This window comes from Salmo salar, chromosome ssa01, assembly GCF_905237065.1.
Source record: "Salmo salar chromosome ssa01, Ssal_v3.1, whole genome shotgun sequence".
NCBI lineage: Eukaryota > Metazoa > Chordata > Actinopteri > Salmoniformes > Salmonidae > Salmo > Salmo salar.
In genome coordinates this window covers 124,989,188-125,015,925 of record NC_059442.1, presented here as the reverse complement: position 1 = coordinate 125,015,925, position 26,738 = coordinate 124,989,188, and the positions used below count along the sequence as shown (strand labels likewise).

General features: G+C 41.6%; 1 protein-coding gene and 1 long non-coding RNA gene across 2 annotated transcripts; both read left to right on the top strand.

Annotated features, from left to right (window-relative positions):
- Nucleotides 1-1,122: 1,122 nt before the first annotated feature.
- On the top strand, nt 1,123-17,644 carry rcl1 (RNA terminal phosphate cyclase-like 1). Its single transcript, NM_001141134.1, has 9 exons — nt 1,123-1,268; nt 1,751-1,822; nt 2,768-2,943; nt 7,699-7,773; nt 8,024-8,148; nt 8,377-8,502; nt 11,312-11,468; nt 15,545-15,648; nt 17,476-17,644. Exons 1-9 carry the CDS (start codon nt 1,139-1,141, stop codon nt 17,627-17,629), a joined length of 1,119 nt encoding a protein of 372 aa, NP_001134606.1. The 5' UTR covers nt 1,123-1,138; the 3' UTR covers nt 17,630-17,644.
- Nucleotides 17,645-18,425: 781 nt separating this feature from the next.
- LOC106561491 (uncharacterized) lies at nt 18,426-21,202 on the top strand. Its single transcript, XR_001318803.2, has 2 exons — nt 18,426-20,504; nt 20,898-21,202. It is a non-coding gene; the product is annotated as an uncharacterized lncRNA (long non-coding RNA).
- Nucleotides 21,203-26,738: the final 5,536 nt, after the last annotated feature.

Sequence of the window (26,738 nt, the reverse complement as noted above, 5' to 3'; positions counted from 1 at the left end):
CAGTCTTATGCCCTGGGGGGGTAGAAGATGTTCAGGGTCCTGTTGGTTCCAGACTTAGTGTACTGTTACCGCTTGCTGTGCGCTAGCAGAGAGAACAGTCTATGGCTTGGGTGGATGGAGTCTTTTACATTTTTTGGGGCCTTTCTCTGACACCAGGGAGCTCGACCCGCATAGATGGAAACAGAAAATTCTGAGCCTTTTGGGTAAAACACTGGGGTAAATCTAGGTCATTCATAGAAGCTAACTACCTTTAGCATCTATTCCTGATGGTATCTTCTGGCCGGTGGAGTTTTGTTCTGAACATTAACACGCATCGCTTGCGGTACGGTTTTGGAAACATCTTTCATATCAGCGAGAAATAATAACCAAACATTTCAAAAAGTAAAATTACAACACACCTTTATAGGGTTAGTGTTCCCACACGGTGATATCTCCATGTTACAGCGCTTGTTTACGGAAGACAGAGGCGACTACCTGTGCTAATTACCTGTGCTAATTACCTATCTAACGTGCTTGAAGTGTAGTTTGTCGGCTGGAGGCACACAACCGTATGGATCTGTGCAAACCTGCTACAGTAAGTGTATATGTTTTATTTTTACAGATTTTTTTGTTGATATGAAAGATAAGTTCCATATGTTTCAAAAACCGTATCGCAACTGATGATTATTGAAGTTTCTAAATGTTAAAACAGTGCTTAAAGCTGAGAACCCTTGGCATAAGGCAGAATGCCTTGTTTAATGTTTTGGGTTCTCGAGAACAATGGTATATCCTGTCTGGAAATGTGCCATAAGGGAATGTGTTTTTTACATAGGCTTTTATTTGGACCAAAGACCATTTGGACAGAGAATAAATAAATTTATGAATAATTACTGATATTTACCCATGGTCAATGTTTCTCATCATGGTGTGATGTATTTCTGTCACCGTGTGAGCCATTAAAACCCACTCTGACTGAACTTTGTGTCCTGTGCTGTTTGATAAAGCTCGAGATAACGGATTTAAAGCAGTAGGGCGCCATCTGGTGGTTAATATGAATACTCCGTTTAAAATGCCCTTTTTGTCCCTCGTGTCGTCCCGTAGTTAACTCTTTACCCTCTCGACTCCTCATATTGAAAACACGTGTGGAAATAACAACAGCATGGCCAGCCAGGGACTCACTTACGATGGTTGTAATTTTTTCAGACAACGACTAGTGTTATCAACTCTAAGTGGCAAAAGAGTCAAAATCAGAAACATACGATCTAAAGATGATAACCCAGGACTTAGAGGTAAGTGGACTGCAAAACACCAATGTGGCGTCGCATTATTACATATGGCTAGCATTGCCAGCTAGCTGTTACTACGCAGTTAAAGTTAATCCATTCCAGCACGCCCAAGTAGACTGAATTGTTGCTTTTTGGCACAAATGCCATATAAATTAATCAACCAGCTAAGTTATTGGACAACATTTAATGCAGGGTACAGTAGGACCATAGCTACATAACAATGAATATTCATGTGATCTTTTATGAGGATTTTGTTAGCTAACATTAGCTAGGCAGCAGTCACTACCCACACTCCTTTGGACACACTCCTTTGGTTTAGCTCTATAGAAGATCATGCTTCTATAAACACACACCCTTAATTCTTCAAAATATCCCATAGCTGTTTGTAGACAGTCAAGTAAATGCTGCATATGCCTAATGAATAGATAAGGTTGTTATTGGGGTTGAGCTACACTTTTATTGACATTTTTTAAATATTTTTCTAGATTTTGAAGCCAGCTTCATCAGGCTTCTGGACAAGGTAACCAATGGGACCAGAATAGAAATCAACCAAACAGGTAAAAACCATGGGAGGATGGATACACAGACCACAGCGTATGTCATGCTCACTACTGAATTCCAATGTCATTGGGTTTATTTGTACTCTGCAGCCACCTAATTTTTGAATGCATGACGCATGCATATACACCAAACTGTCCTTGGCAGGACCTCAGTTTTACACACACACTTCACTCGTTGTCACACACAGGTCAGCACGTGTTTAAAGGGGTAAGTTATTGATCTGTCACGGTTGACAGTGGGATAACAGGAAGGAACTCATCAGCCCTTCAAGGAGAATGAACATGGTATTACCAAAACAGGTCATATTTTGTCATCCTGCACCTGATTTTTCATTTTCTTCTTGTTGTAACATGAATGTTGCAGTTCAGCTCTTGAATGTTTTTTTTATGTTGGGAAATGTTTCCATATGTTTTGGAGACCTTGGCGCCGCGGCATCCCCAACAGTGTCATCGATTTACCTTTATTTAACTATGCAGATCAGTTAAGAACAAATTCTTATTTTCAATGACGGCCTAGGAACAGTGGGTTAACTGCCTTGTTCAGGGGCAGAACGACAGATTTGTACCTTGTCAGCTCGGGGATTTGAACTTGCAACCTTTTGGTTACTAGTCCAACGCTCGAACCACTAGGCTACGCTGCATTTGCAAGGCGTGACACGCTAGCGTGGGTGTAGTTGCATTTGTTTACATGCACCAAATATCTGCTTTTGATGTTGTTCCTAGGTGTTTCTGCGTACATTTTTTCAACTCCTAGACCCAGAGACCAGGCAGGCCAGACTGATATCCCTGTCCTGGGCCATGTTCATAAGGGCACATCGTAGCAGGACATACTGCAACAGAAAACAACAATCTGTGCTTTCATTGGACAACTGTATGTCCTACCATCCAGTTTGAAAACATTCTTTCCTCACAGAAAACAACCCTCTCCTCTCTGCCCTGTAGGTACGGTGCTGTTCTACCAGCCGGGCCTGCTGTTTGGTGGTGTGGTGGAACATGAATGTAACACCCAGCGCTCTGTGGGTTACTACCTGGAAGCTCTACTCATGCTGGCTCCCTTCATGAAGAACCCTCTGAAGGCTGTGCTGAAGGGGGTCACCAACGACCCTACAGACCCCTCGGTTAGACCCATGTTCCCTCTATTATATATACATGTGTAGCGGCTGGCTAAGGGGCAGTTAAAAGGTTTGTGGGGTGGGGGAGTGGTCCAAATGTGGCCCAAATACAAACGTATTTATTTATTTTTGCTTTGGGAGGTGTTTTTAAAAAAATGTATTGGGCACAGGGAATGTAATGTGTGTTTTCCCTGATTTACATTCACCTTTTCGCAAGTTTTTCCATATTATTTCTTCCATCCTAGCCACATTTCCTCATCTGCTTGCAGATCAAGGTGTTTTGGTACTTCCCTTATGCACTACGCTTTCCCTTGCGCTAACAATACCACAGGTCAATATAGTCTACCAGTCTGTCTATCCTGCTCTCTATCCACCAGTCATAGTGACAATAGTGGTAGGTGGATAGTTTGTCCAGAACTGCAATAGGCTAATTAGCAATCTTACCTCACATACAATAATTCAAAGCTGCAGCAATTTTCAATATAAATCCACAATCACAAAGCCTAATGGCTGATAGGCAGCAGAGAGGCCAGGTGCGTCATTGCGCATGAAAGAACAGTGAAGACATGAGACGCACAGCTTAAAAAGCTCCCCTATTGATCTTGTTTAGACCATACAATTATCCTACCTAGACTAGCCTCCAACACCACAATACAATGAATAATTGCATTATTGTTTTCAAGTGAGTACAAAATTCTACATAAGGCTGTGAACTGCAGTGAAAATGACATTTGAATAACTTCACACAAGCCCTGCGATTTGAATGTTTCATTCCATTTGGATCAGTTGTGGGTCTACTCTCGACAGTTTATAAGGTCTAGAAAGACTCAGTAGCCGGCCAGTCTGGCTTTGTTTTTACTTCTGGTACTGAGACGCGCTGTCTGTTGCGGGTCATCATTCTCTCAAGTCGTCCTTTCCAGCAGCCTACTCCCTGCATCCCACTGCTGGATTGCTTCTTATGCTATGTAGGGTTGGTCCTGGTCAGTCCCTGGATGGAAGCTCAGATGCTACTGGAAGTAGTGTTGGAGGGCCAGTAGGAGGCACCCTTTCTTCTGGTCTAAAAAAACATATCCCAATGCCCCAGGGCAGAGATTGGGGACATTGCCCTGTGTAGGGTGCCGTCTTTCGGATGGGACGTTAAACGGGTGTTTACTAAATATGTGGTCACTAAATATCCCGTGGCACTTATCGTAAGATTAGGGGTGTTAACCTCGGTGTCCTGGCTAAATTCCCAATCTTTCCCTAATACCTTTTATTGATTTCTTTCACTACTGCTACTCGCTGTTTATTATCTACGCATAGTCCCTTTACCCCTACCTACAGTACATGTACAAATGACCTTGACTAACTTGTACCCCCGCACATTGACTCAGTACCAGTACCCCCTGTATATAGCCTCGTTATTGTTACTTTTTATAAAAAAATGTACTTTAGTGTATTTAGTAAATATTTCCTTAACTCTTATTTCTTTAAACTGCATTTTGGTTAAGGGCTCGTAAGTAAGCATTTCACGGTAAAGTCTACATCTGTTGTATTCGGCGCATGTGACATAAAATTTGATTGGATTTGATACCATCATGGCCACCTAATCATACCCAGCTTCTAATTGGTTCATCCATCCCCCCCTTCCTCTCCCCTGTAACTATTCCCCTGGTCATTGCTGTAAATGAGCGTTTTCTCAGTCAACTTATCTGGTCAAATATATAATAATATGGCCACATGCGCTCCCAGTAACACGCACTCTGCCTCCTCTACCATCCGAGCAGCTATTCCTCGCACTCCTAGAACATTTCAATATAGCCAAAATATTGAATTTTTTAAAATGTATTACCTTTTTTATGTTTGGCATAAACACAACCAGTCACAATGTTTTAATGTGGTTAGGCTACTTCAAAAGTCTCCCGTTGGTTACCTGCCCACGTTTGTCCAGAATATAATTCCAGCATCTATGCACTGGTCATTTTGAGGAATGGAAAGAGACATTTGTTACAAAGCACCAAAAAGTTTCATGACTTTCAGAGATAGCCAAGCCTTCGAAACTGGGTACAGGATGGGGAGGATTGAATTTTCTGTTTGTCAAGATTGACAGTGGCTATTGTTTTAGGGCTGTGACAATACCAGTATCGCAATATTTTTTTTCATGACAAACATGAAGCAGATCAAATGCTTTGATCCTTTAAAAACCTCCTGTATGTAAAATATTGTGTGCTATAGTTTGGAAAATGATACATGTGAGACTGGATGACAAGGTAATGTTTGTTTCCAACATTAGGGTAGTTTTCCTAAAGAAGTTAAATCCGCTATGTGTTTTGTTTCCTTGCCACGATATTAATGAGTATCGCATTAACTTGTCCAGTGAGTTTTTTTGTTGTTGTTGTAGACATTTAGAAAGTTCGCATAGAAAATAGATGCAACAATTGCCTGCTAGGTTGCGTTTCCATTCAACTAACTTAAAACAGCTGGACGTAATGACGTCACACTTTAAACAAGTTTTCGCAAAAACTTAATGTTGAATCAAAATGTAGTGGTTGAAGTGTTTCCATTACCTATTTAGGGCAACTGCGCATTAATAAGTTGGCGGCAGCCTATATGCCCAAACACCTATCATGTTTCATGCCTCGGGTAGCCTGTGAAAGCCGGCATGAATGCAATAATTGACTAATATTCAAATAATTATCGTACGCCAATGTATCGCCATGGTGAAACTTGCACTCCTTTAGATCTGAAATGATTGGATGGTGACACTTGCCGGCCAATCAGAAAAGAAAGGCGAAGCGTTTTGGGCGTTCTTAAAAGTCAGGTCAGGACAATCCTTGTCCTGTAAAGAAGCCTTGTTTTTATAGTTGGAAAGGGGGGAAAAAATGATTTTGCAAGCAGTAGGCATTTAGAATTAAAAGTGGAGCTAATAGTTACGTGGGGACATCGCGTGCCCCGCGTACCTTCAAACTTATTCTGCAATCATAATTTATTTGAAACACTTTGTTGTAATAATGTTAGCCAAAAGAAAGATCCACCCCTGTCGAACGAATACAAATGTTGTCGATCTTTAGAAAATGTCTCCTATTTGCCGTTTCCATTATATACTACCGTTCAAAAGTTTGGGGTCACTTAGAAATACCCTTGTTTTGAAAGAAAAACACTTTTTTTTGTCCATTATAACAATATCAAATGGATCAGTAATACAGTGTACTTAAATAACTATTGTAGCTGGAAACAGCTTTTTATTTTTTTTCATGGAATATCTACATAGGCGTACAGAGGCCCATTATCAACAACCATCACTCCTGTGTTCCAATGGCACGTTGTGTTAGCTAATCCAAGTTTATCATTTAAAAGGCTAATTGATCATTTGAAAACCCTTTGCAATTATGTTAGCACAGCTGAAAACTGTTGTGCTAGTTAAAGAAGCAATGAAACTGGCTTTCTTTAGACTAGTTGAGTATCTGGAGCATCAGCATTTGTGGGTTCGATTACAGGCTCAAAATGACCAGAAACAAAGAGCTTTCTTCTGTGTAGTCCTTAGCGAAAATCTGACGTGCACTTTGAACATGTTAGAATAACTGTCCACATTTTACTTTTCCTCAGCCAACAAGACGAGTAACGAACAGCGAAATCACTAGCCTATGTCAATCTACTATAGTAGAAAACTTTAAGCTATCTATGATATTGGTCAGCTTGTCGATTTTTAAAGTAATAGCCTATTCCCAACAGACTCTGGGACAGTTGTGGGACAATAGAGACAGAATTCATACACCCAGTAGGCGTAGGTTACATAAAAATGTAAAAAGCGACGTCTGATACAACAGATCAGAACGTTTAGCTTAAAATGTTGATAAACTATTATTTCTTCACATAAGTGCAGCAATGCGCACAAGGCGGTAGGCTATGCGCGAATGTTCCATAATGCAATTAGCGGGGAAACACTGTTGCCAAAAGGGCACTGCACATGTGAGCGGTTTCATGTGACAGAGATGAAAATATCAGTTCGAAGTTTAGAAAGTGAGGGGATCTAATAGGCTACTTTGATGCAAGTGAGACATGCTTCATAATATGGATTAAAACGTTCAGGTTTCAAACAATTAAGTGTGTGTTTTCAAAATGCATACGGCCTCCAGTTCATTGCAAAGTGGTGTGTGATGCGCTGATGAAGCCTACCTTCCATGTCCGTTTAATGCAGCGTTCAAAAGAACTCTGAACTCTCCGACTTCAGTGTATTCAAGACAACTGGGGGGAAAACGAGCTCCGACTGGGGAAAAATCGCTTTGAACCGTCATCCAACTCAGAATTCCAACTCAGGCCTTTTTCTAAAACGTCTGACTTTTCCACCTGAAGATCACTGACTTCATGATTTGAGTTCCCAGTTGGCATGAAAGCACCACAAGATGCTGCCTATTTATTATTTTATTTTTTAAAATAAAAAATAAAAGAAAAAGAAAATAGGATTTCCCCTAGCTGATCGTCTGCAGCCGGCTTTGGTCGTAAAATAATGAAATGGGTAGGGAGAGTGAGCTTGTCCGTGGTGGTCGGCAATCCCTCAACCTTCTTGCCCTGCGTGGCATCGACTGTGCCACAAGTGAATTCAATGAGGGGGGCGCATTGTTTTTGTTTGTAAAACAGAGTTGGGAAAGTGGCTGAATTGTCCTTTAAATTGTTATGGTGCAGGGAGTTGTGATTTCCACTCGGTCACACATGCTTAATGGAAACATGCTCGTAAACGTTGTATAAGTGGAAAACCAAACCTTATCTCTCCCTTTCTTCCAGGTCGACCAACTCAAGTATACGTCCATTCCTGTGATGAAGAAGTTTGGGATTGATGGAGAGGGGCTGGAGCTGAAGGTGAGGCTTTTAGAGCACATTCCTAGCATTACTTTGTAGGGGTTTACCTGTCTTCATATGATATACAGTGTAACTGCTATCTTTGTCTGGGACTCTTCGTTGGTATGTAGTGGAATGTGTTATTGGTATGTTTTAGAGCATTTTCTTTTGTTGAGACTTTTTTTGCAACTTGCCAGGCTGTTGGAAGAATTGATTCTGAATGATTTTACCTGGTTAAATAAATAAAGATGATTGTGTTTCCTGTGTCCAGGTAGTGAAAAGGGGGATGGCTCCAGGTGGGGGAGGCGAGGTACTGTTTACGTGTCCCGTTCGCAAGACTCTCCGTCCTGTCCAACTGTCAGAGCCTGGCAAGATCAAGCGGATCAGAGGGATAGCGTATCCTTTTCATTCTCTTAATTAAACGTTTTGAATGTTTTGTCCTTTCTCTTACGGTGTTGTCGAGAGTCTTGACACCAGCAAAATGTATGGCAGTTAGGTCTGTTTACATTCTTGTATTTTTCTGTCATTGCCACCTTGCTTTACCTGGCTCATATAACACAACTTTATTGATCCGTTATATGGAGACAACGGGAATTGTTGCACACCTTGACATTGGTCGTACAGATACTCTGTTAGAGTCTCTCCACAGATGGCCAACAGAATAGTGGACTCTGCCAGAAGCATACTGAATAAATTCATTCCTGATATCTACATCTACACAGACCACATGAAGGGGGACAAGTCTGGAAAGTAAGTCATCTCCCAGCCTGTGTCATATTCATTAGTCCATAGCGTAGGAAAACGAGGTAAACCCTCTCCGTTTCAGTCAGCCATGGTTTTTCTCTGGTGCTGGGACTTTGGCCACTAGATGGGGATAGAGTTAAGAAACGCTGGAAGATTTACTTTTCAAGAAAGGAGGAGGCAAACTGTACTCGACTATCGATGTTAATCGGTTAGTTGCCGAAAAATACATTTGACCGGTCACGCTTATTGGTCTATAGGTTAATATGCAAAATTTAGTGGAATGAAATTGGACCGTGTGTATTTTTGTTAGTTCGTCTTGTATCTTATTTATCACATGCACACCAGACGGAGCATAGTTTTGAGTGGAATAATATCACCTGTCGGAGAGCGAGAGCTGCTGCTGGAGTGAAACGTGTTCTTATAAGCCCAGTCATTGAGCAACAATTCAAGTAGTTTTGATGGCCTTGATGGAAAGGAGGATCCCAGCTTTCTATTGATACTAGTTTTATTTCTCAACTCCTAATTGAAGCCCGTCCTCCATTCGAGTGCATAGGCAATACGTTTGGCAGGCTATCGGCATGTTATCCGCCACCGTGCAATTAGAGGCCGTATGCATTTTGAAAACATATATTTCACTGTTTGAAACCTGGATGTTTTACTTCAAATTATGAGACAGTCTTACCCGCTTCAAAGTAGCCTAGCCAAAATCCGACCATAGAAACACAGAGGAAATGATTTTATAAAGACTTCCTCATATGCCATTGAAAACAGGATTTCTCTCCTGTTCTATTGGTTTTCATATCAACTTTCTTTCGTTGTCCAGAAGCCAAAGGCACAATCCTAGTCGTATTATCAACCCATCCTAGTTGTTGCATCTTTAGATTCCCCCTCTAAGTTTCTAACAGAGCTTTTCATCTGTCACATGTGGAACCACTCGCATCAGGTGTGCTGTTTAGAGCTGTGTTTTACAGTGAATTGCATTTTGGCAAATGTTTTACATTGCTTGCATCATTATTAGTTGTTAAATAATATACACTACATGACCAAAAGTATGTGGACACCTGCTCATTCCAAAATCATGGGCATTAATATTGAGTTGGTTTCCCCCCCCCTTTGCTGCTTTAACAGCCTCCACTCTTCTGGGAAGTCTTTCCACTAGATGTTGAAAGATTGCTGCGGGGACTTGCTTTCATTCAGCATTAGTGAGGTTGGGCGAATATTCCTGGCATGCAGTCGGCATTCCAATTTATCCCAAAGGTGTTCGAGGGGGTTGAGGTGAGGGCAATGTCATTGTATGCTGTAGCGTTAAGATTTCACTTCACTGGAACTAAGGGTCCTAGCCCGAACCATGGAAAATGAGTCCCAGATTCCTCCACCAAACTTTACAGTTGGCAGTATGCATTGGGGCAAGGTAGCGTTCTCCTGGCATACGTCAAACCCAGATTCGTCCGTCAGATGGTGAAGCGCGATTAATCACCCCAGAGAATGTGTTTCCACTGCTCCAGAGTCCAATGGCGGCGAGCTTTACACCACACTAGCTGACACTTGGCATTGCGCTTGGTGATCTTAGGCTTGTGTGTGGCTGCTCGGCCATGGAAACCCATTTCATGAAGCTCCCGACGAACAGTTCTTGTGCTGACGTTGCTTCGAGGCAGTTTGGAACTCGCCTAGTGAGTGTTGCAACAGACTATTTTTTGACGCTACGTACTTCAGCACTCAGCAGTCCCGTTCTGTAATCTTGTGTGGCCTGCCACTTTGCGGCTGAGCCGTTGGTTTCCCTAGACGTTTCACTTCACAAAAACAGCACTTACAATTGACCGAAATGTGCATCCCTAATCAAAACCGATTAACAATGTTCCCTTTTGATGTTCTTAGTTTTCACTGCTTAATCAACAGCCAAAGCATACATTTCTGATGAGGCACAATCTGTTTATCATAGGAAACGTTTGTCATCAGTCATGACGATCACTAGTGCTGAGCGATTTATAATTGTTTTTTGATTTAGGTTATACATTTTTACATTAAATGCATTGTGGGTTGAATGCTGTAACAACACAGAATAAAACAATTCAATAAGTCCCATGATGGTAGTGACTGCCCATTACTGCTTATCACTTATTAACCATCATTTATTCACATTACTTTACTAAAATGTTTTTGTTGTGTATATTACATTTGTTTTAGGCCTAGTTGATGGCTTTATTAATTAGTTCCAAGACATCTCATCTCTATAGAGCTGCTGACTAGGCTATCTGACAAAACCACTATTTTAGTAGTTCAACATAAATAAGGCATACGTTTATGACCGCTGAATACCAACTATCGATCTTCGATCATGTATTTTCAGGTAGATGCACCTCACAAAACAACTGCTCGCTCTCGCTCTCTCTTGTGCATTTTTTTCAGGCCCTTCTCTCAGACCAGCAGGCGCGCAATAGATTATTGTAGTGGATTATTGTAGGTCATTGTAGTTCATTACCATGTTTTCTGCACTAAACTATGTAGAAAGTTGTAGGATCTGATTTATCTAGAGAAACTGCGCATTGCGCTCAGAAAAAGATGGAACGAAATGGAATTCCAATAATGGAACAGACGTCGGTCAATTCGTTTTTTAAAAATGGAAAAATCACATGTTGGTTAATCGCTCAGCGCTAATGATCACACTAACAAAAGTTGTTCTAGGCTACTTCAAGGTTAAAGGGTACTGTTTCGAGTAGCAAATAGTAGCTAGTATTTCACTTAGTGACGCAAACGCTTATTGATAAGGTTGTTTCCCCTGAAAACCGTTCTATCATGGCTGATTTCTCTCCCTCAGGTCTCCAGGCTTTGGCCTGACCTTGGTGGCTGAGACCCTGAACGGGACGTTCCTTAGTGCAGAGCAGGTGTCCACCCCCCAGGGGCAGGGAGACCCTGTGCTGCCTGAGGACCTGGGAAGAAACTGTGCCAAGCTACTCCTGGAGGAGATCTACAGGGTGGGTGACACACACGCACCATGCGCTTTAGTAATTTAGCCGACGCTCTTATCCTGAGCTACTTAGAGTAGTGAGTACATACATTTTTTTGTACTGGTCCCACCCGGGAATCGAACACACGACCCTGGCATTGCAAGCGCCATGCTCTACCAACTGAGCCACACAGGACTCCTGTCAAATGTGTTTTAAATCGAGTTGAAGTTGAACCTCTTGTTGACTTTAAATGTACTATTTAACCTTTATTTAACCATAAAGTCCCGTGGGGATCAGAAGACCTTTCCCCAAGGGACACCTGGACTATCAGGTCTAACTGTCATTACAGCTGTTGAGTACATACCAGACGTTAAGTGTCTGGACTTGTTAATTCACACATTCAAATCACCATCTGTTTTAAGGTTAAATGTTTGCCATTCTCAGTGTGTGGTATTTCCCATCAGTGGTGCACAGAGAGAGTGAGACAGCCGTCTCTCAGATAGAGCTCAGACTCAGCTCATCGTTACAGGGAATGTGGGTAAACAGGCAGGACACTGTTTGTTTACATGTTGTGATTGAGTCAAGCCCTCAACTGTGTTACAGAGACTTATGTGTCTGACAGACCCTAATGTGCTGTGGACATCTGGGCCCTTATTTGCAAAGCGTCTCGAGAGTAGGAGTGCTCATCTTGGATCAGGTCTCTTATTCATTATGATTTAAAAGACAAAACTGATCTTAGATCAACACTCCTTCAAGAGGCTTTGTGAAAATGAGCCCTGAGTTGTGAGATTACCAAAGCCTGGTTGGTTTTCTCACAAGTCAGAGACACAATAAAGCCCTGTGATGTTAAGACATTTTCAGACTGTTATGATGTCAGTCTGTCTATAAAGTGACTGTACCAATCTAGACAACATTACACTGCAGTGCTTTATGTAGAGAGAGTGTTTTATGGTTGATAGTTTCATGAAGAAATATGTTCCACATCTTTTAACCAGCGGAATTCCTAAAGTGTTATTGTTGGTTAAGTGGTTTTAAGGCGATGGATTCTAAATTGAAGTTAATGCTATGTCATTGCGAATGTTGTCTATAAGTGGTAATATGATAACGATGTGATGCAAAACTCGCCTCAAGTCTTTGAAAATGCACAGCTCTTCCCAAAGAAAGAGGCACTTTATCAAAACATTTTTATAAATTAGCCGCTGAGTCTGTGGCTTCACTTTTCTCCTCCTGACTCACACTGGTCACCCCCTTTCATAAGAGCATGTGAATCCAGTTAGCCAGGAGAATTTGATGATTTGTTTTGAGTGGTGAATATTGTTGCTCACTTCTCTACTAAGCTAGGCCCGTGGATAGCGACTGCTTCAATCTCCTCATTGGCCAAGAGGAGGGAAGGGGAAGACTAGGAGATAGTCACTGGTGTCTCCTGGGAATGGTTGTTTGAAGCATGTAAGGGTGGTTGAGTTTCTTTTGGAGGACATGCGATGCACATCTGTGTTTGTTCAGTGGCTAATCAGTAGCGCTGGCTGGCAGGCAGCAAGCGTAGTAAACGGGAGATATGTTTTGGAGCGCCTGGTGAGATGAGGGACAAGGAGAGCGGATGTAAGTAGTGGTCTTTTATATTTGAATAGTTATTCATCTCTTTTAGAGTTCAAATCAATACAATGGATTTTGGCAAATTGTTAAATATGAAATGAAGTAGGTAAACTTGAACTTTTCGATTTTCGGTTATTTGATAGTATTCGTATGTTACCTTAATGTCAGAATGTCTTGCGCTTTGGTGGTTTTCTATGCATGATGATGACAGACGAGCATAATGTCAGCCTTTTAAACTTCGTATTCTGTGTGGTTCAGAGGCAGGCTACGCCTATGCATCTTAGACAGGGGATTGTACCACTCCCTTTGGCTTCTTCAAAATATTAGGCAAAATCATTCAAGGTATTTTTCTGGACCTAGGTTACGATGGCTTTCAATGTGGGTTAATTCAATTTGACCATTTCTTTTCCACCAGTTGATGAGATGCCAAATACACTGAGGTCTGAAATTATTGACACGGTTGATAAAGATGAGTAAAATGACTAAAATAAATAATACAAATGCTGAGCTATATTCTATGCTTAAAATAAAGGGAAATGTATATTTTATACTAATACAATTGCTCTGAGAAATATATTTTGTTCATTTAATAAAAAAAATTCTCAAATGTAGGGACTAAAATTGACACAGCTGTTTTCAATCACCTTGCAAGGATAATGGCACAGCCTTTTTCTTCCCAATTACAATCTTGTCTCATCGCTGCGACTCTCCAACGGGCTCGGGAGAGGCGAAGGTTGAGTCATGCGTCCTCCGAAATATGACTCGCCAAACCGTGCTCCTTAACACCCACCCGCTTAACCCAGAAGCCAGCCGCACCAATGTGTCGGAGGAAACACTCTTCAACTGACGACCAAAGTCAAGCCTGCAGGCACCTGGCCCGCAACAAGTAGTCGCCAGAGCGCGATGTGAAACAAGAAAACAACATGCTCCAGAGCACTCAGGACCTCAGACTGGGGCGAAGGTTCACCTTCTAACAGGACAGTGACCCTAAGCACACGGCCAAGACAATGCAGGAGTGGCTTTGGGACATGTCTATGAATGTCCTTGAGTGGCCCAGCCAGAGCCCAGACTTGAACCTGATCAAACATCTCTTGAGAGACCTGAAAACAGCTGCTCACTTCCTTTGGAGAAAATATCCTTTATATTTTATTTAGCTATGTTCATTTGTATTCTTAATAATAAAAAATAATAATCACACGGAATTCTAAGCAAATCCTGCCTTCTAAATGAACTAGTGTAGCCCACAGCCATATGGCATGTCCAAACATAAGGACAACTCAAGAGTATGCTTTTCTATTCTTCTGAAATATACATTTTCTTCGTGTCATGTTACTTTTAGACCTGTCTAAAATAAATTATGGATTTGTTGTGATTTGTGTAGGTTATATTAAATGGATTTATTAGACTTTTTAAAATGTGGAAGCCGGGAGATGCTAAACGTGTTTAGGTTAATTAACATTCAGTTACCGTGAGACCGGCAGTTATTTGCTTGACAATCACCGGCTGACAATGTCATGGCCGCCCCAGCCCTTCTCATGATGCAATGTTACTGTTTGAATTGTGAAAAATTACTGTTTTAAATGGTAGGTTCCAGACCATGCATAATGTGATTTAAACATTTATCTTATGTCCTTATTCTGTTACATTTTTCATCAGGAGTCAGGACATACCTTTTCCTAGACAGATCATCGGGTCAGACTGACTGTCTGGAGATTACAAACAGTGAATTGTTTGGAATCCCAGTAGTATCATGGAACACGTAATGACTGGAGACAATGTTGCCTTAGTTATTTGAAAAACGGATTTTAAGTGATTGAATCATATTCATGCTGATGACCAGATGTTGGGCATAAAGAAGGCCACTGACACTGCATGCTCACATAGCACGGGATACACAGCCAGACTAGCCTCTCTGTCTACCAGACTAACCTCTGTGCTCTTCAGTAAATCTAAGATGATGGGTTGGGCAACTCTTTAAAAAAAATATATATATATATATATATTTATTTTTTATTTATTTTATTTTTTTCTTCTAGGGTTGGGCAGCCCTGCTGTGTGCCCTGCAAGACTTTTACTGTGCGGCGCCAGTCAAGTTCAAACCATCTGTCACATCGATGATGGCGGTCAATTATCGTCGATAGACAATGCTATCGCCCAACCTTACTAAAATGTCATATGTCGAGAAGCTACAAGGGGATTGACAGAGATGATTGGACTGTAACCCTGTCTGTCTGAGTACTGAGTACACTTCAATATTAGAGTCGGTGTATTTGCTGTCTCTACCATCTTAAGATTGTTCCTGGTTGGGTTGTGTCAAATGTTTATTTTTGAATACCAGAATGATCTATCTAATCTGCTTTTTGTTATCTTTTAAGTGAGGCCATGATGCCACATTCGTTCTTATCTTAGAGGGTATTGAGCTTTTCGGGACCTCTCCCCTTGTGACGTCGGTGTATTATGTTGTTGTTTCTGACGCACTGACACCCCCCACTCTGCTCTTTCTCTTTCAGGGCGGCTGCATCGACTCAGCCAATCAAAGCCTGGCTCTCGTGTACATGACCTTGGGTCAACAAGATGTATCTAAAGCGCTGCTCGGCCACCTTTCTCCATACACGCAAGTTATTTATATATCTTTTTTACAGTAAGCTGTTTGGCAGGACCTGCCATCCAAAGTTCTCTCCAATAGCAGGAATTTAAACCGGCTGTGGTCAAGCAAAAAGGGACTAACCTGATAGTGGAAAGCAAACAAGTTGGCATTTACAATAATTGTTGTCATTTACGGTAAACCTTTGGCCACATTTTTGTTTAATCTTTTGTTTGACAATTTGTGCAAAACATTTAGGGTGAATACTTCTGCTTCTTCTACGAACATCATCAAAATAACGTTTTATTAGCACATCTTTTTTTAATCTTGTATTTAATTATTTTATGAGAACATATTTTTGAGAAATTAAATCCAATCCATTAATATCCTACAGATGCGGTCGAAAATATTGACACCCTTACACTTTAGAATGGAGCAACATTTTCTGATTTCTCTTTTCAAAACTGGTTGAATGGCTATTTTTTTTTACCCTGTAGGCACCTGCAACTTACCACAGATGAGAAATTACACAGTAAACTAGAATTTGCCTCCAACCAAATTAGTGTTGAATGATTTAGTCCAGGCCATTTTTACTTTAAAGTGAAAATACTACGTTTGTTTGGATCTAAAAAAATGATATATATATATATATATTACACACACACACACAATGCAAAAAGTCTGTGTAGCCATTTGATTAGATGTTCAGGAGTCTTATGGCTTGGGGGTAGAAGCTATTTAGGAACCTCTTGGACCTAGATTTGTCGCTCCGGTACCGCTTACTGTGTGGTAGCAGAAAGAACAGTCTATGACTAGGGTGGCTGGAGTCTTTGACAATTTTTAGGGCTTTTCTCTGACACCGCCTGGTATTGAGGTCCTGGATGGCAGGAAGCTTGGCCCCAGTGATGTTCTACCCGCACTACCCTTTCCTATCAGCAAGAAAGAATCTTTCTTAACTTGTTCTTAACTGACTTGCCAAGTTAAATAAAGGTTAAATGAAAGATGCGTTCCTTATGTTCCCAAAACCGTACCGCAAGCGATGCATTTTAACATTCAGAACGAGCATCGGGGATCTTAAAAAGAGAACTCTCCTGAACCGAAGATGCTATTGTCAATATGAATGGGTTCCAGTCCTCTCAGAGTCAGACTATGAACTGTCCATTTTCAGTTATCATGGTACCGGTGCTGTGTCCCTGTCAAGTACAGTACTATGATAACTGAAGATTGGCAGTGCCATCTCAATGGTTCTCTGAGCACCTTCTGAGGCAGAGTGTGGATCGTCCATTTTTGGATTCTGAGTTCTCAGTATTGATGTTCTACAGTATGTTTGGACGGTCCATCCATTTCCTGATTTGTGTGTATATGTTGTTGTGTATGGGTGATCATAAAGACCTTTGAGCTGCTGTTTTGGTGTTTTGAAGGCATTCCAAAGCACACACTGTCCTTGGTCAGTGCTTGTCCCCGGTCATCTACTCTGACATCACACACAGGGTCAGGGGTAAGGTTGCAAAATTTCAGGAATGTTTTGTTCCAGAAATCCTGGTTGGAGGATTCCAGATTTCCTGCTTATTCCCTCCTAATTTCGGGAATCCTCCAACAGGGATTTCGGGAAAACAAGGGAATTTATTAAAAGTTCCTGGAATTCTGCCACCCTAGTCAGGTGTCACAGTGCTTCTCAGTATTCCAGTGTTTGATGTTCCCTCTGGCCTTTACAGCCTTTTTCTAGGATGCTCTGGTGTTTTGTATTTGACTCTGTCGTAAAATAACAAATAATCTCCATGAGGTTAGCCTGTCTTGTGTTGTACAGCTGTATTTGAGTAGCCAAGCCACCCACCTAAACTCTCGCTCTCCTCTCAGGATTGAGTTCCTCAGACACATGAGAGACTTCTTCCAGATGATGTTCAAGATCGAGACTCAGAAACCATCGGAGGACGAGAGGAAAGGAGGAGACAAAGTACTGATGACCTGTGTTGGAGCCGGCTATACCAACATCAGCAAATCAATCAAATAAAGACTGTACAGTATTTTTCAACCTGTCATTCTTGAATTGTGGTGGTGTTTTTAATCTAGATTTTTATTTAAATGTATTTGGGCACATTCTAAATCAACTGTCAGTTTAAGGATTTTAAATCATTTGTGCCATTGGGATAACATTGTGCAGTAGGAGTAGTAACACCAATAAGACATTTTATGTTGATATTTGTAAATGGAGGTCACGTGCTCAAATCTAAGGTCACTATTAACTCTTAAATGATGATGATCAATAATGTTGCTCAAAATGTTATTTCCCTTCATTTAAATTGACTAACACCAAGTGAGTTTTTGGATTTAAACACCAAATTATCAATGGTATCCTCAAATTGATGACATTGTAAAAGGGTTTCTTTAATAGACCCCTCCCCTAATACATTTGCTACTGGTGCGAATATTCAAGGAACTTATCTTAGAATTTCAAGGCAGTAATCCCAATTACATAAAAGACAGACATACAATAAGTATTTTAATAGTCTGTTTTTATTGATCTATACAATATATTAAATACAAAAACGATGTTTTGCATTATGTTGATCATTGATAAATAGTTTAATATAAACAAAAGCATGTATGATGTGTAACTATTTGTGTTTTTGTATGGTTGCAAGGGATCTAATTAAAATAGGTTTCTCATTGAAATACGGGAATCTGTAGGATTTCCTCTTGAGCATGAATTTTGATCGCATTTCCACTATGTTCATAAATTCAGTATTCATTCTATATAGCTGAGCGTCTCAAATAGAACTCTTATCGTCTTTAAATCTACACCACATATACCATGTTGAACAAACGTGCGTCATTGACAAATCATTTTAATTCGTGTCTTGTAACTGTTGCCAAATGATGTCAGAGAGCACAAAAACATTAAGAACACCTTAATTTTGAGTTGCCCCTCCCCCATTTTCCCTCCAAACAGCCTCAATTTGTCGAGACACAGACTCTATAAGGTGTCAAGCGTTCCACAGGGATGCTGGCCCATGTTGACTCCAATGCTTCCCACAGTTGTGTCAAGGCTGGATGTCCTTTGGGTGGTAGATCATTCTTGATACACACAAGAAACTGTTGAGTGTGGAAAAACCTATCCGTATCCTTATTCCTGTCCTAGCTAGTGACATCTACTGTAGGCTATCCGTATCCTTATTCATGTCCTAGCTAGTGACATCTAGGCTATCCGTATCCTTATTCCTGTCCTAGCTAGTGACATCTACTGTAGGCTATCCGTATCCTTATTCATGTCCTAGCTAGTGACATCTAGGCTATCCGTATCCTTATCCCTGTCCTAGCTAGTGACATCTAGGCTATCCGTATCCTTATCCCTGTCCTAGCTAGTGACATCTACTGTAGGCTATCCGTATCCTTATTCCTGTCCTAGCTAGTGACATCTACTGTAGGCTATCCGTATCCTTATTCCTGTCCTAGCTAGTGACATCTAGGCTATCCGTATCCTTATCCCTGTCCTAGCTAGTGACATCTAGGCTATCCTTATCCCTGCCTAGCTAGTTAAATGCTGCTTGTTTTTCATTGTCTGAATTTCCGTATGTGTTGACAAGCGAGAGATGACACGCTTACTACGGAGGGTCAGACTTGTTGCTCACGTGAGCGGATCAACACACCGACTGCGTCATTGCGTCACTGCTGCATAACATTTTGCCCAGCTAGGCAACTAGCATGGAGGAGAGAATCATTTTCGCAGTATCCTCAAAACCGTGTCTTTTTGACACAACTGCTGACAGCTACAGGGACATAAACACAAAAAATGCTGTTTGGAGACAAATGTCCACGATAGTAGGATTGCCAGGTCAGTTTAGTAGTGAGCTTATGCTAGATGTGGCTAGTTAACGTTAGCTAACCTAGCCAATGAGGTGTGTGTGTGAAAGAAATTGTCATATAAATTATGCTAGTTACTACTCCTGATAACTTTACCAAATAATCATGTTTGAAAGAGTGAGTGTGTATGTCAGATAAATAGTAATAGAAATGGTAGATACTACTGTACCCCTGATAATTTGGTCAGATAACCGTGTGTGTCTGTGTGTACAGTAGGTGACATGTTCATGATAGCTATCTAATAACTATAGTTATGCTAGGTAATGGTTTGGCTTATCATGGTCATGTCTATGTAGAAGAAGATTTTAGGAGGAAGTGGAGAGGACTCAGGGACAGGTATCAGAGAGAGAGAAGGGTAGAGAAAGAGAAGAAGAGGTCTGGGTCAGCAGCTTCAGGCCAGCAGCCTTGGTGCTTCTACCACATTCTTTCTTTTCTGGATCCATTTATTGTGCCTATGGCAACGAGTGTCAATTTTACAGCCAGACCCGCTACTACGTCATCCACAAGTGTTGTCCCCACCGGTGCATCAAGACCCTCAACGTCATCTACAAGTGCGACCATCGCCTCCACCGGTGCAGCGAGACCCTCTACAATGTCTACATCATCCACAAGTATGACCACCACCGGTGCAGCCATGGAAGAGGATGAAATGGAGGAAGCATCTCTGGATCTAGGACCACCTGAGATTATTATGAACCTCACGGAAGTGACCACTGAGGACCTCGTTGAACAGGATGTGGCCGTGGAGACAAACGAGGAGAGAAACAGGGAGCGAAACGAAGAGGAACAACGTCACACCAGGCATCATCGGAGGTACCAGCCCCCAGATCCACTCAACTAATTTCAGTAGAGGCTCCTCCAAGCCGTCGAGAGGGATGCAGCCCAAGCTGATGCTCACAGGAAGGAGGATGAAGAGACCCTCTTTGCCATGAGCCTGGTGCCAACCCTGAAGAGGCTACCTCAGCAAAGAAAAGCAGCAGTCAAGGTTAAATTGTATGAGCTGCTTTTCCAAGCCGAGTTCAATGGTACATTTTCTTTCTTCTCTACATCACAGGTAGTGTCATAAGTGTTGCGACAGTGAAGTAAAGTAGGTAATTCTTTACAGTATACTCATGTAGGCTAATTGGTATTTCAGATCAAAGTATTAATATGAGGCAAATGTACAGCTGTTGTTTCTAGGTTAGAGAATATCCCAAAACAACAGTTTACTGTCTAAATATTTGCCTGTCATATTCATCTTTATCTCTGAAATACAAATTCCATGAGTAAACAGCGAGTAATACCAACTATACCACACTGTTCCAGTATTTATGCCTCTAACTACACTATACAAGCAGTATTTAGTTAACATAAATCTCACCTTTTATGGTGTTATATTATGTAATGCTTGTATGTGTTGTTTTTCTCTTTCCTTCCAGAGATGGAGTCAGTTTAGCCGACCAGCTCACAGGAAGGACAGGAAGAGGAGAGGAGTTGTCTGTTTGTTGTTTTGACCTCCCTCATTATACCTTTCCTTTCACACACAGCAGTTCCATTTAAATTCAGTCAAGTCATAAAATGATTTGTTTCTAAAGTCTTAGGATAGCATTCATTATTAGTGTTACATAGATTTCTGAATTGACAGAATTGAAACTCATACACCGGAGAATTCAGATGCTCTTGTTGGTCTCTTACAAGACTAAAGGTCAATATATTTATTTAATTTAAAACCACTTGAAAACCAGGGTGTTGAATCTTTTTGTGAAGTTATGTTCCATCGACTGGTCCATGACGTCCAGGGGCCATGTGTTTGTTTAGCTGTGTTATGGCTACACATTATTTTCTTTTTTTCAGAGACACACACACACACACACACACACACACACACACACACACACACACACACACACACACACACACACACACACACACACACCTCTCCTCCACTCATCTCTGTACCTCAGATCTCCAGTGCCCTGCCCTCTCTCTTTATGGCCATGTCTGAAGTTCCCCTACTACGTCTAGGCTTTATGAGTAGTCCCTGTATCTGTCTGAAGTTCCCCTACTACGTCTAGGCTTTATGAGTAGTCCCTGTATCTGTCTGCAGTTCCCCTACTACGTCTAGGCTTTATGAGTAGTCCCTGTATCTGTCTGCAGTTCCCCTACTATGTCTAGGCTTTATGAGTAGTCCCTGTATCTGTCTGCAGTTCCCCTACTACATCTAGGCTTTATGAGTAGTCCCTGTATCTGTCTGCAGTTCCCCTACTACGTCTAGGCTTTATGAGTAGTCCCTGTATCTGTCTGCAGTTCCCCTACTACGTCTAGGCTTTATGAGTAGTCCCTGTATCTGTCTGCAGTTCCCCTACTACATCTAGGCTTTATGAGTAGTCCCTGTATCTGTCTGCAGTTCCCCTACTACGTCTAGGCTTTATGAGTAGTCCCTGTATCTGTCTGCAGTTCCCCTACTACGTCTAGGCTTTATGAGTAGTCCCTGTATCTGTCTGCAGTTCCCCTACTACGTCTAGGCTTTATGAGTAGTCCCTGTATCTGTCTGCAATTCCCCTACTACGTCTAGGCTTTATGAGTAGTCCCTGTATCTGTCTGCAGTTCCCCTACTACGTCTAGGCTTTATGAGTAGTCCCTGTATCTGTCTGCAGTTCCCCTACTTCGTCCAGGCTTTATGAGTAGTCCCTGTATCTGTCTGCAGTTCCCCTACTTCGTCCAGGCTTTATGAGTAGTCCCTGTATCTGTCTGCAGTTCCCCTACTTCGTCCAGGCTTTATGAGTAGTCCCTGTATCTGTCTGCAGTTCCCCTACTTCGTCCAGGCTTTATGAGTAGTCCCTGTATCTGTCTGCAGTTGTGCCAAAAATACATGCTCTTGTTGTTCTTTCAGATTACAGGCTACACATTCATTTAAAAAAAAAAATGTTTACACGCACACACACCTCTTTCAATAGTTGTATTATTTTTTTTATATTTCTCCCTCACCTGGAGTGCCTGTCTGGGGGTGTTGTTGGCACCTGCCCTGGTGACAGGTAGGTGACCATTTGGCGTGCCCATCTCCATCCGGAGCGGCTCCTGGAATGACCTCCGCAGGTAGTTGTGGAGAACAGATGTGGCCTTCACGCAGGCATCAACATTTGAGGGGCTGAGACCAAGCACTCTCCGATACATTCTCCACCGGGCTACCAGAATCCCAAAGGCGCATTCAACAACTAACCTTGCCCTGGACAGTTGTTTGTTATAGATCCTTACAGGCTTTGGCAATGGCAGCTGGCGTCCAGCGTAGGGCCTCAGGAGGTTGGGTCTTAAAGGGAAGGCCTCGTCGCCGACGAAGACGTGGGGAACAGGTCCCAGGTCTTCAGTCCCAGGGAGTGATGCAGGTTGTGGAATCTCCAGGGTGCCATCCTGAAGTGCCTGGCTGAAGGCAGAGTCCCGGAGGGTCCCGCCATCACTTCCCTTGCCGTAAGCACCAACATCGACAACACGGAAACAGTAGAAGGCATCTACAACAGCCAGGAGTACAAATTAATATGTACCCTTGTAGTTGTAGAATTGCGAACCTGAGCACGGTGGAGCCTGGTTTACTACATGTTTCCAGTCAATGGAGCCAAGACAGTTGGGGAAATTCCACCTCTCCAGGAACTCAGCAGCGATGGCCCTCCAGTCTTCCTCCTTGGGGACAGGCATGTATTCACCAACCAGACAGACCCAAATGGCTTGTGCCACAGAGGGGACAATGCATGCCACCGTGGACCGTCCAACTGTACGGTCCTGTAGGAGTCCCCTGTCGCCAAGAATCTGTAATATAATTCAAAATAATGATCAATATTGAATTCCACCCACATATTCTACCTCATTACAGTTTATTATGCTCTACTAATTATATTATAATACTCATCAACCATCATTAACAATGCCTTGAAACAGTCCAATTCAGTCTATGACTATATAATTAAACTGTAGCCCAGGCCAACTCTACTCTTAGAAAGAATGGTACTATCTACTTAAAAGGGTTCTCCGGCTGTCCCCATAGGAGATCCCTTTTGGTTCCAAGTAGAACCCTATTGGGTTCCATGTATAACATTTTCCCCAAAGGGTTATACCTGGAACCAAAAATGGTTATCCTATGGGGAAAGCAGAAGGACACTTGGAACCTTTTTCTCTAAGAGTGTATGTGAGTCCAATAAGAATGTAATGAATAACTGACTGTAACTGTCTTGAACAACAATGGGTCCTGGAGAAGACTAGCCTACCTTCATCAGGGCAGAAGGCACCCCATCTTTCTTTTCATTTGGTAACATTGCGTTATTAAAAAAAGATTATAAACCAACTTTGGGAAAAGTTATAGTCCTAATGAACATTCTGTAAAAGTACATCTGATATCAAATAGGGACTAACTAGAGAGCCCTTTAGCTAGCTAGGTTGAACATAAAATATATCTAATATCAATCAATTATGGTATCAAAGGCTTTAAAAATGTACTAGAATGTAGCTTACTGGAGACACATCGCCAGGCGTTCAACTGGGCTGATGGACTCCCGGTAGTTGGTATCCATCCGGGCGACCCTGGCTCCAACCATCTGGAGCAGGTGATCGAACTGGCTTCGGCCCAGATGAAAGTAACTTCGGAATTCCTCTTCCAAACAGTCGAAGCTCTTGAATGAGAAGGTGGAACTCCCCTGCCTGCTTTCGGGACTTTAACCATCTCTGGACCCACACAGACCTGCGCTTTCAGCGAGGCTGGTCCCGGCCCAACAGCGCGATCAAGACCACCTTCCTCAACGTTGGTCTCATTGTTGAAAGAGCCTGCTCTGCTATCTTGACTATTTATTATTGCATTTTGCTCCAAAACTGCATTTTGGAGGTAAATTATATTATAGGCTGTCACAATTAATTTGTGGATGTCATCGAATAAATAATATACTTGACAAATAAATGAATAAAAAATGTAAAGAAATTATACAATTAAACTGTTTTTATTATGTAATCCCACATTGTTATACTGGATATGTGTGCAACAAAAATTCAACATTCACATTCTGCTACTTTCTGTCGAGTCTACGGATACAATTTGATGCATACGTCCAACTGCCTCTGCAACGCAATGCTGCAAGGAAAACGCAGCGTTCCATTGGAAATTAATGTACTTCTGGTGTATCAAAACACAAATCACAGTCGGTGTGTTCGAAGCGTTACTTCGGCTGAAGTATCTAGTTCGTTTTCTTTCAAAAGCACAATTGCGGATGTTTGCAGAAAAAAAGATATCACATTTTTCTACAGGCCCCCCGAAAACGTAATCGTCTTTAGAATTTTATGTGGAGACGTTTTGAAGCACTTTTTTGGGTGAGTCTGGCTACAACAACGATATGGCTCATGCAAGCAACTAAGCCAACCCAAGAAATCTCAGGATTGGAATTTTGACCAAAACAACTGGCTGGATGATGTAGAAAGAGGTCTAACATGCTAAAAAACTAAATATGATTTTAACCCTATTCACAGTGCTAACCGTAATGCCTAATCTTAAATAATATTCAAAAACGCATATTATTTTTCATTCATTTTACAAGATGACCAATTTTGACAAAGCGGACATCTCTCAGTTCTGCCTCAAGGATAAGACTCATCCCAATAAACGTCAACCGTCTTAAGGCATTTAGGGGCATTAGAGGATAAAATAAAGTTTAGAAACTCCAGATTTGGTGTGGTGTGGCTATTAGCTAATCATACTGCAGGCACTGGCTCTCCAACTGACTCTTGACTGCTGAATTTGAGGTGAGAAACAATGTTTTAGCCCTACCGCTCTTTCTGATTGTAAGGGGAACCTGGTTCAAATCTGTAAAAAACTGTCAAATCTCTAAAGGGTTGCACTTCCTCTTCTCTGCCCAAACAAATTACTCCAGACTCTTGCCCCATTACTGCCAAAATGCCATCATTGATGCATTTAATAGTCATTTTATTTCAGCAGGCTATTGTTTTCAAAGAGTGGCTAACCCGTCTATCTCTAAAACTAGGCTAAACGCTGATTCGGAAATTTTGCAGATTGACTTGGAAAATGGTAGTCAAGTTTTTTGCAGTAAGTCAATTCACAGAAAAATATGTCCTTGATGTGTTACTTGCTATAGATACCAAGAAATCCACAAGGGATGACCAATTGGAGCCAGGTCTGCTTATCTGTGCTGCCCCACACATTGTTGGCTCAGTAACCCATATCTTAAGTCGATAGCAGCTTATGTGCTGCCACTCCATAAGGGCGGGTAGTAGTGATCTTGACCATTTTCGTCTCATCTACAGGCTTCCATGTCTAGCCAAGATTCTCAAATATTTGGTAAATAAGCAACTTTGCTCTTTTTATCTGAGCATGGTATCTTTAATATAAATCAATCTGGGTTTAGGCCAGGGCAAAGCACTCACAGAAACCACATTAGTTGTTAATGATATTGTCAATTCTTTGAAGCTAAAATTGACTGTGCTGCCTTGTTTGTGGATGAGTCAAAAGCGTTTGATACTGTTACTCATGCTATTTTATTGAATAAGTTATCCTCGATTGGCCTGGACTCTGACGCCTGCTCTTGGTTTCATGATTATCTTAGTTGTCACTGATCTGTTTCACCCGTCTTGTGCTTGTCTCTACCCTCCTCCAGGTGTCACCCATTTTCCCCATTGTCCCCTGTGCATTTATACCTGTGTTTTCTGTTTGTCGGTTGCCAGTTCACCTTGTCTCGTCAAGCTTACTAGTGTTTTTCTCTCTAGTCCCTGTTTTCTAGTTTTCTTGGTTTTTACCATTCTGCCTGCCCTGACCCTGCCTGGCGTTATGTACATTTCGGACTCTGCTCTGGATTACTGACCTCGGCCTGCCCTTGACCTGTCGTTTGCCTGCCCCCTGTTTTTGTAATAAACTTTTGTTACTTCGAACTGTCTGCATCTGGGTCTTATCCTGAGGTCTGATATTAGTGACAGAACTCAAGCCAAGTCAGAATTTCTTGAACTACAGTACCAGTCAAAAGTTTGGACACACCTACTCATTCAAGGGTTTTTCTTTATTTTTACAATTTTCTACACTGTAGAATAATAGTGAAGACATCAAAACTATTAAATAACATGTATGGAATTATGTAGTAACCAAAAAAGTGTTAAACAATTCAAAATATATTTTATATTTGAGATTCGTCAAAGTAGCCACCCTTAGCCTTGATGACAGCTTTGCACATCTGCATTCTCTCAACCAGCTTCATGAGGTAGTCACCTGGCATGCGTTTCAATTAACAGGTGTGCCTTGT